The sequence below is a fragment of the Camelina sativa genome, chromosome 4 (genome assembly GCF_000633955.1).
Source record: "Camelina sativa cultivar DH55 chromosome 4, Cs, whole genome shotgun sequence".
Taxonomy (NCBI): Eukaryota; Viridiplantae; Streptophyta; class Magnoliopsida; order Brassicales; family Brassicaceae; genus Camelina; species Camelina sativa.
Window position 1 is genome coordinate 29,574,943 of NC_025688.1, and position 9,910 is coordinate 29,584,852.

Below are 9,910 nucleotides of genomic sequence, written 5' to 3' on the forward strand. Positions count from 1 at the left end.
AAAAAAAAAGAAGCTTAATGAGAAACAAAAAAAAACATATAAGCTAAGCCTTTAACCAAAAAGAATCCACTTTTCTCTAAACCATCCTCATAAAGGCAGATAAGTTAGAAGACTTGCTCTTTGAGGCAATTCATCGAACAAGTGGTCGGCAATGTTACCTGCTGCGAAACGTAAACAGAGAAGAAGGAGAGCCACCACCAGTGTTTCCCGTACTGTTTCCGTAAGTCGTTGAACCTCCAGTCTTCTCTAGCACCCCATTCCCAATTTTCCCGCCGGAAATAGTTATGAGTCAACCTAATACTCCAAACCCATGTCAGGATAATGACAATCGTTGATCTCAACTTGTTGTACTGTCCCAATGGATGAGAAGCGAAGTAATGAACCAGCATTACAGGTATCACAGTCCAGTACACATCGATCATCTACAAAATTAACAGACGAATAAATATATTAAAAAAAAAATCTGACATTTGAGAAAAAGAGATTATCAAAATTTCAAAAATTTAACAAATGGGTAAACATTTTGGAGATTATGAGTGCGTACCCAGTGGCTAGATTGGAGTAAACCGATGATCCAGAAGAGCACATTGACGTTGAAGAAGAAGAGAAGGTTTGCTAGAAGAAGAGGATGATTCAAACACCATGAATGAATAGAAGAGAGCTCTGAATCGGAGGATGGAGAGTAATTATTATTACGGAGAAAGGTGAGGTAGAAGACGATAGAGGGAAGTGGAGCAAGGAATGCAACAACGGCGTTTCTAAGATTCCGATTCATTCTGTTTTTTTCTGTTGTCTGGAAGAAGAAGGAGAGGAGAGTGCAATTTATAAACTGAGAGCTTCTTTGGACTTTTGGGTTTGGTTCGCTGTGGCGTGTATGGGCCCTTGTAGGCCCACTTTGATCACAGCTATGATTAGCGTCTTCTGTTTATTTCTACTTTTGGTGAGAATTTAAAATATACTAATCAACTGTAGAAAAAAGGTTTAGCTTTTTTGTTAAACAGCCGAAAAAAGTCTCTAATGAAGAAAATAATTGGAGTATGATTTTGTATCGTAATGATGAGATGGTATGAGATTTCTTACTTTAAGCATATCATGAAATGAAAGTAATAGTGTAGTAAAATATACACACTTATGGATATATAAAAATCCAAAATTATAGCAGAAATAGGGACAAATAAATTATTAAAAAAAAAATGAGAGCATTGGGGAGAGAGAATTGAAATCATAGTGAATTTGTGATTAGTTTACTTTTGAAGTAAAACTGAAGATATCACTAAGAGATAATTAGCGTTGCTCGTGGTGACTCTAATTATTAGCCTAGCCGAAAGCATTGGATTCTAATTTAATCAGATTCTCCATGTATATAAAAATCAACACCTTTATATGCGGTCCAGATTTGAACTTTAATAGTATAATATAATAATTTATAGCCTACAACAGTAAACATCATATTAGTATACATAATTTGATTTATGCGTTCAACTGTGAAAACTTCAAACGACGTCGGTCGATGTTTGGATAGAAACGACGTCGCTCTTCCGTCCGCATCTCGGTTCGTTTTTTTATCAATTTGACCGGTTCAATGGTGCCGGTTAAGTATAAACCGGAAAGATACACTATCTTCTCAAAAGGGTCAAGAGAAGCGAGGGATGAATTAAGCGTATCGACCGTCGATCGAGATATCTAATCGGTGTCGCCGCCGTCTTAATTCGACATCGTTTGATTTCGAGAAGACGAAGCAGGAATAGAGATGTCTGGGAGGTTGCTGAAGAAGGTTCTCCAGGAACATGAAGAATCGAAACAACAGATTCATCACGAAGAAGAGGAAGAAGATGAAGAATCGGGAGCTCGTTCTTCGATTAATCCGTTCGATCTATTGAACGAGGATGATGAAGATCCTGAGGTTAGTCTATCCGATTTCACCTCCAATTAGGTTATTTGAAGATTGCAACTGTACATATGTCTCTGTATTGATAAGTTCGAATGCAATAGGTTTGATCTTTAGATGTTTGTTTCTGATTATGTCTGGAGCTATCGGTTTTGATGATCAGTGATTCATGTTTTGTTTGTTGGTAATACAAAGTGATGATTACAAAAGTGTTTCTGTAAACAGTTGGGGTGTTTGATTGCAGGAGTTAGAGATTGATGATGAGACTATAGTTGAGAAGAAGAACGAAGACGCTGATCACCTGTCTAAGAATAAGTCGAAGAAAAAGAAGAAGAAGAAGAAAAACAAAGAGACGGCTTCCAATGTGGCCAAGCCTGAAATCTCTTTGGATGAAACTTTAGAAGCGCTTGGTCTCAGTGCTAACTCTAAGCAAGATAAGGTTCAGGAGACCAAAGCAAACGCTGATTCTTCCAAAAAGGCTTCTTCTTCACGATTTTTTTTGGAAATAGATCCCAAGTACCTTAATCTTGAAAACGAGTTGAGGAGAGTGTATGGTTCAAAGGCTATGAGGTCCTTTGAGAGTGGCACTCAAGGTGGTGGTAGCTCTAGACTGGGACGAGGGGGAAGACGTGGAGTTCATCATATCACAAAGACGGTTCTCATATCTCCAAAGGAGAATTGGTCTCGCTGGGATCGATCTTTCTCCATGGAGTTTTTAGAGACTAAAGATGGTAACAACTACTTCAGGTAACTTTTTTTACAGTTTCTTTTTTGGTTGGATGTGTGTAACTTTGTACGTCTGATGGGAATATTTTTCTTTTTACGTGTAGATATACCCATTCAGCTTCATATGAGCAGGCTCAGAGGGCATTTCAAGCTGCACAGGCTATCCATGATTTGAATGGTGTTGCAAGTGTCCTTATACACCATCCTTACCATATCGAGTCGCTCATAACTATGGCGGACTACTTTAAGTTTGTTGGTGAGCATGATATGGCTGCAGATGCTATTGGCAAGTGCTTGTACGGATTGGAGCGAGCATGGCACCCTATGTTCACGCCGTTCCAGGGTAATTGCCGGTTGGATTTTAACCACGACACAAACAAGCTGTTCTTCAAGACGCTTTTCACTCACATGAGAAACATGGACAGGCGTGGCTGTCATAGGTCAGCGTTGGAGGTCTGCAAATTCTTGCTTTCATTGGACACGAGTGATCCAGTGGGCGCTTTGTTTTGTGTGGATTACTTTGCTTTGAGAGCAGAGGAGTATGCGTGGCTGGAGCAATTCTCTGAGGAGTACCGAAATGACAACTCATTGTGGCTCTTCCCAAATTTCTCATATTCTCTTGCAATAGCCCGGGTTTTTCTTGAGAAGATGGAGTCTTCGTCTTCCTCAGAAGCCACTCACATAGATACTTCGAAGTCGAGCTCGTTGGATCTCATGAAACAAGCTTTGAAGCTTCATCCGACAGTACTCAGGAAACTAGTGGACAAAGTACCTTTAAAAGATCAGGTATGGACAAAGATACTCAAGCATTCTTACTTCCGGTCAGGTGAATCAAAGATAATGTCCTTGGATCACCTTATCAACATATATGTCGAGAGGAACTACCTTATATGGAGGCTTCCAGATGTACAAAAATTGCTTCGGAGTGCTGCTGATCTAGTAATTGAGTCACTGGAACAAGACGGAACCGAAGCCGAGAGCTGGCTTTGTGTAAGGAAAGAAGCTTTCTCTGCTGAGAATAACCAGTAAGTGTTTTTTAAATCTCATTTTTAAATTTCCTTATGGCTAGAGCTGATCACATATGGTTTCCTCATGGCTAGAGCTGATCACTTATCCGTTCCAGGTACTCTCATTTATCAACCCATGATTTCTCTGATTCGATGCCGACTCTCCCACCAGACAATTTGCAGAACTTTGTGGCTAATCCAAGAATGGTGGGAGGAGATCAAATGGGTGAAGGGGGAGGTCAACAGCAAGCACCACCGCCTCCTCCACGTGATCTGGCAAATCGGCATGCATTGGCTGTGTTGATGGAGTCAATTCTTCCATGGGCTCACTATGGAGATGAAGGCGATGATGCTCACCACCAACCAGACAACAACGGCTAAATGGCTCTTTTAAGTGGAGAAAGAAGAAAAACTGCTACAAATACATTTTACAAAAATGTGGCCTTGCATTTGCTGTACAGTGCCATTTTGATGGTTTAGTTTTTATACTTGCTAGAGCTAGAGCTACTTGTGAGATTTGATATTTTCGGGTTAATCGGATTTAATCATTTTCAATTCTTGTTACTGATTAATTTTAATCATAGACAGCTTTCAATTGCTCAAAGGCTCGGTTTAGGTTGAGCCGGTTCAGTTTCAGGTCAAAAGTCAAAACACGGCCACGTATTAAAATGTCTATTTCGCGCGATGCGTTATTTTTATCTTTAAGCTTGAAATTTGGGAGTCCGTAATTTACTCACCATTCCTCGATTAGCTTTTGAGCTTCGAAGTAATCGCCTGATTTTTTTTTTTTCGTTCGCTCTTTGTTTTGTTTTTCTTGTGAGAAATTAAAAAAAACAAAAAAATTGGGAGAAAAAAAATCTGATTTTAGTAAAAGCTTCGGTCTTAAATCTTGGATAAGTTTATCCAACGGGTGGTGGTTGTTGGAAAATGGATCGAATAGCGTCAGCTACCTTCTCTTGCCCTCCGATTTCAATGTCTCGCGTCTGTAGAAATAGAATCAACCCTTTTGACGGCTTTAACATTATAAGTAAGAAGAAGAGATCTTCGTGTCGAGTAGCTGTAGCTTCTGGACAGACGACGGCTAGGGTTTGTTCACTTCTCTGCACGTTTTTGATCTTCTTTCTTTTGCTCGTCTGAAAACAAATTATTTGAGTATATGTTTCGATGATAATAACTCAGGTCGTCGACACTGAACTTGACTTAGAATACAAGAAACACGATCTACTTAGAGCTGTTCAAGACACTCAACGAGGACTCACCGCCACTTCTGATCAACGTTCTATCATCGAGGAGGCTCTTGTACAGTCATTGTGTTAATCGCTGTTGCTGTATTATGTTGAGTGAGGAGGTTAAGTCTTTTTTAATGATTCTGCGTTTGGTAGAAACTTTTCAGGTGACTGTGGAAGGGTATAATGGCGGTGAAGCCATTGATTTAGTGAAGTTAGATGGAACATGGAGGCTACAATATACATCTGCACCCGATATTGTTGTTCTCTTTGAAGCTGCTTCAAGATTTCCCTTCTTTCAGGTTATATTATTCACTTACTAATGAATAATAATGCAGAGAGAGGCTTTAGTTTTGTTCCGGTTTTAAATCCTTTGTGGGTTTTGATCAGGTGGGGCAGATCTACCAGAAGTTCGAGTGCAAAGATCAATCAGATGGTGGGATCATTCGGAATGTTGTTCAGTGGAGTCTTCCAAGCTTGTTGGAGGTTTTAGCTTCTCTACTTGTTTGTAGCCCTTTCTATATCACTTTTCCAGACAGTTTATCTAAATGAAAACTTGGCAGGACCAAGAAGGTGCAACACTTGTTGTTACTGCAAAATTCGACAAGGTCTCTAGTCGAAACATCTACCTTCAGTTTGAAGAGGTCAGTTGATAGTCTGCCTTTCTAAGCTTACAGTATGTGTTTAGCCAGAAACAATCCGAATTCAGTAACCCGGAATTTTTGCAGATTAGTGTTAGAAACATTAACATCAATGAGCAGCTTCAAGGTCTTATCGCACCCGCGATACTTCCACGCTCATTTCTAAGCCTACAGGTGAAAAACACTTTCTAGTACCAATGCATGGAAACCAAGACCTTTTAAAGAGGGAGACCAAGCTAATAACTCTTCACCGGTTTTCCAGATTTTGCAGTTTATCCGTACTTTCAAAGCTCAGATTCCAGTAACCGCAACCAGTCCAGGAAGGTAAACAATGAACTTTGGTTATTTTCAGAAACCCATGTACTAAGATATGACTATGGATGGATGCTAAAGGTGTTCCTCTATTGCAGGAGATCTGTAGGTGGATTGTATTACCTGTCGTATCTCGATAATAACATGCTCTTGGGTCGTTCTGTAGGAGGAGGAGGAGTATTTGTCTTTACAAAATCTCAACCCCTTGAGCTGTGAATAATAAGACAAATCTGTAATGCTTTTTAACTGTATATCATAAAGAGAAGAAAGAACCTTATACGTTAGTAGATTCTGTTTATGTACACCCTATTCGGGATTTACTGAAGATCTATACAGCAAAATTGTTTCTGGGCTTCTTAAGGAACTCGGAATATATTCAACCAAGCAGACTGTTCCACAGTTCTTTAAGAGAAATATAAGCCTGAGGACAAGGAACAGCCTGTAGCTTGGTGTTGCTATCGACCAATGTCTCTGTTACTAGACCAAGTCTCACCAACGTGCTTATAGCCTTTTCTACTCGCATCTCAACCTGTAAGTGGTTTAGTGAGTTAGCTACAAGTTGTAGTAATGTTGTTATATATAAGAGTTTGCAATTGTAGTAGTATTGTCATAAGAGTTTAAGTATATTCTACAGACCTTTATTTTGAAAGTGTCATACATGAATCTCTCGCATCTATCTCGAACTCCTTGGTAAGACATATTCTGCAGGCAAATTGTTGATTCATGAGCATCTGCGGAAAATCTTGAACTATCCGAGAATGAGGCATGGCATTAAGACAAAAAGTGGCTGGTTATGTCTAACCTGATTCTTTCCCGCTTGAAGAATAATTGCATAAGTCAGTATTGCCTCCTTGTACTGCAGATAGTGAGTAATTTGGAGATAAAAAACATAAGTCAGAAGTAAAACATTTTTCAATATGGAATCACTCAATTTCGAAAGGAATAAGAAGGGAGAAATGAAGGAGATCTTGCCTGTTGCTGCTCCGAGGCATCCAAAAGGAAATGGACGGAGCCAAAGCCACTGGCTAAGGTTTTCTCATAAAGCGTCTTGTTTACTAACAACTGAAGAAGTAGATCAAATGCAAAAAGAAATTCCAACATCAGAACACTAAAACCCAAAATAGTAAAGAGAGTATGAATTTGAGCGTCAACTCACTTGATATCTATCCCATGTCTGCTTGTAACCCAAAACCACACGTGTAGCATAAATTACCAGAGCAGTGACGGCAATCACATCAAGAAATAGTGCTGACCTGTGTAGCAAATGACTGATCTTGACTCTTTGTTTTTGTAAGTGGATAAAGGGAAGAGAATAAGAGACATACGGTGATGATGAGATATTCTCAAACTTGTAGTTTACAAAGTATGCCGTAAGTCCCAAAATACTGGCGATATCTAGACGTACCTAACAAAAGATATAAAGAACAACAATAAGATCAACAAGAATGAGTCATTACTGCAACCACACTTACTGTATCAACAAGAATGAGTCTGTACTGCAACCACACTTACTGTATCTATGACGCGAAAGTAAAGCTTCTTGTGAGGGAATATTACCTGCATACAACAGTGAAAGAAAAAAGAAAAAAGAAAAAACAGTGGTGAAAGCTACAGGGAAAAGTTCAATGGCATAAAAGAGACATGAGAAGACACTCATGATGTGGATGTAATATTCTTACAGGTAAATCTGGAATTGGAATTCTTTCAAATATCTCTAATTGTAATGATGATCGTGTTTCATCTTTACTCTTTTCATCTTTTTCACTCGCATCCTTCGTGTAAAGCAAAATTAGTTCTTCAAACGCAGGTTCCTATTCACCAAAGAGCAAAAATAAACAGTGATTCATTCATTGAGGAAATTTGACAGTGCTATTATTTGCATAAAAAACGAATACCTGCAGAGTTGACGGTGATAAAAGAATGGAAATCCAAGTTTTCATTCTTTTCCAGATATCATTTCCACAAGCTTTTTTTGAAGCAGGTTTCCATATATCATCCAGTGTCATCCTTGATAAGAATATCGGCCTGCGTGAAGAATACTCTACTGCTTAGCTCAAATTTCTGATCAGGTCTAAGATTTAGGGAAAAAATGATGCAAGGAATTTTTGTTTGATTTAATAGATCAACGACATAATCAAACAAGTGATACAAACACATCTAGGAACTTGCAGACTTGTTTATACTAAGCGAACAGATATGCAGGTCCATTCAGACAATCACATATATTGGCATAGAAATTCTTCACATTCATCAAATAGAGACCAAAACACAATTCAGTGGCAAAGATGACTGACAAAAAAAAGCCACGCACCTCAAAATAAGGTTCAGATGCATTACTATCATTAGCTAGCTGAGATGGTGTTTCATAAGCAGGAGAAATGAAACCAATCCATCCAAGCAACTTTCTGAAGAGCTTTGCTCGAGGACCAACAGGTGTCAGAAGCCCCTCATATCGATTGACCGCCCTTTGTGCTGCTAACCGTATCGGGAGGACTGAATCTGGACGGAACCCCTCTTTCAAGAAACTATCAGACGTTTGGTCGAAATATGATTCCTTAAAAACGGATAGCTCCTTGAGCCAAACTTTCATTCTCTCTGAAAACTCTTGAATTTCTTGAGTTTGAGAAGCCTCACTTAACGCCTGTTCATAAAATTGGAAGAACAAATGTTATTCAATTTTTTTTGATAATAATATAAACTGGACATATACAAGAATGCAATATAACATAGTATTTGCCTCAGTAAATAGGAGTCAGACCTTGTTTATCAATTTCCCAACTTTTCTCAGGGGCTTTGTAATAGTAGAGAAGATTACTTGTAGAACTTTAGACTGGATATAGTCTAGCTTCTCCACGAGTAACAAACCCTTCTCCTTCTCAGTTGCATATCCACGCCTGTAATGAAGATGGAAATTCATAAGCAGATTCTCCAGACAGTAAGATAACACATTCTAGAAACACCTCAAAAGATGTTACATTTACCTGAAGACAATAGCATTGGACTCTGACGCCTTCTTCCAATCAACGTATACAGGTAAAGTAAGAAGGTAATCCGTATTCAGAGCCGAAGTCAATGCCAAATCCCTTGCTGAAAGCTCTTCAAAGCCAGCATTGTCAAGAAGCTGAATGAAAGAACGCTGGAACTGGGTTGCAGCCATTACACTGCATTAGAATATTGTCAAGCTATATTCAGAAATTCAAAACACTCTCAAATCTTGTTTCAAATGAAAGTACAGAGGTAGCCAAGCGGATAATACCTTTCAGCAGAACGTTTCTTTGCATGTTTGCCGGCAGAGGAAATTAAAAAGTTCCAAATGTCAAACCCATCAGCCAAAGGGAATGATAAACCCTCATATCCATTAACACTCCTAGGTTCAGATCGTTTGGCATTCGAGTTAAGTTCATCCTCTGAGTCAATTTCTCCATCTGAAGTAAAGCTTTCGTCGTCACTGGATGAGTCACCATCAGTCTTTACCACCTCCTCCAGGGATTGAGTAGCGACGAAATCGGCTCTCATTTGCTCTAAAATCCTCTTATGCTCCGCGTGAAGGATAGAGTCTAAGCACCTAAAGAGTTCCCAAATTTCCTCTTAATAATAGAATCCAATAAGAAACAAACTTGGATGCAATATATATCCAAAGTTAAATTCAGAATCAGCAGCTTACGAGGAAAGGAGGAGGAAGATATCAGCGTCTCCTCCGTCTTGAGAATCGAGGAGCGTGTTTACAATACCATTAACGAGATCAGACTTGGAGACATTGATGTACTTCTCACGAGGAACATGGATACTCGAAATCCCCTCCTCTTCATCGTCTTCCGCCGGGGAAAACTCCTCCTCTTCCACCTTTCGAAGCTCAGTTAAGCTACCGAAAGCTCGTTCCGACTCTCCAGAGACTACATCAAGAGGCGCAAAGGTCGCCGCCGCTTCTCTAAGTCGGCAACGAACTAAACGACGACGTAGAGACGGCTTGGTTCGTGACGGAAGAGCGACGAAGCTAGTAGTGAGGTTTCGAAGAGATAACATATCGGATCTGAATCTTTAGTGAAACGAAAGATTCAGAACGCATTTGCTGAAGAAGACTCGTGACCATTGAAGAAGAAGAAGAAGAAG

The 9,910-nt window shown here is 39.4% G+C and overlaps 4 protein-coding genes across 4 annotated transcripts in view; 2 read left to right on the top strand and 2 right to left on the bottom strand.

Annotated features, from left to right (window-relative positions):
* The window catches only part of LOC104783273 (uncharacterized protein C594.04c-like), a gene marked incomplete in the record, with an annotated part of 1,810 nt that extends 1,007 nt beyond the window's left edge, over positions 1-803 (bottom strand). The window contains 2 exon segments of the mRNA XM_010508403.2: positions 159-422; positions 545-803. Coding sequence (XP_010506705.1) covers positions 159-422; positions 545-775 — 495 coding nt within the window.
* LOC104783274 (transcription factor 25) lies at positions 1,628-4,193 on the top strand. Its single transcript, XM_010508404.2, has 4 exons — positions 1,628-1,903; positions 2,133-2,635; positions 2,719-3,639; positions 3,738-4,193. Exons 1-4 carry the CDS (start codon positions 1,751-1,753, stop codon positions 4,000-4,002), a joined length of 1,842 nt encoding a protein of 613 aa, XP_010506706.1. The 5' UTR covers positions 1,628-1,750; the 3' UTR covers positions 4,003-4,193.
* Positions 4,339-6,148, top strand: LOC104783277 (probable plastid-lipid-associated protein 10, chloroplastic). Its single transcript, XM_010508406.2, has 8 exons — positions 4,339-4,707; positions 4,801-4,920; positions 5,015-5,149; positions 5,238-5,333; positions 5,411-5,491; positions 5,576-5,662; positions 5,751-5,812; positions 5,899-6,148. Exons 1-8 carry the CDS (start codon positions 4,549-4,551, stop codon positions 6,014-6,016), a joined length of 858 nt encoding a protein of 285 aa, XP_010506708.1. The 5' UTR covers positions 4,339-4,548; the 3' UTR covers positions 6,017-6,148.
* Positions 6,037-9,904, bottom strand: LOC104783275. Its single transcript, XM_010508405.2, has 14 exons — positions 9,465-9,904; positions 9,057-9,365; positions 8,782-8,961; positions 8,559-8,694; positions 8,112-8,441; positions 7,696-7,839; positions 7,480-7,611; positions 7,313-7,357; positions 7,126-7,205; positions 6,957-7,053; positions 6,773-6,862; positions 6,603-6,656; positions 6,437-6,502; positions 6,037-6,329 (listed from the first exon to the last, which is right to left on the bottom strand). The coding sequence occupies exons 1-14, from the start codon at positions 9,821-9,823 to the stop codon at positions 6,177-6,179; spliced, it is 2,175 nt and encodes a 724-aa protein (XP_010506707.1). The 5' UTR covers positions 9,824-9,904; the 3' UTR covers positions 6,037-6,176.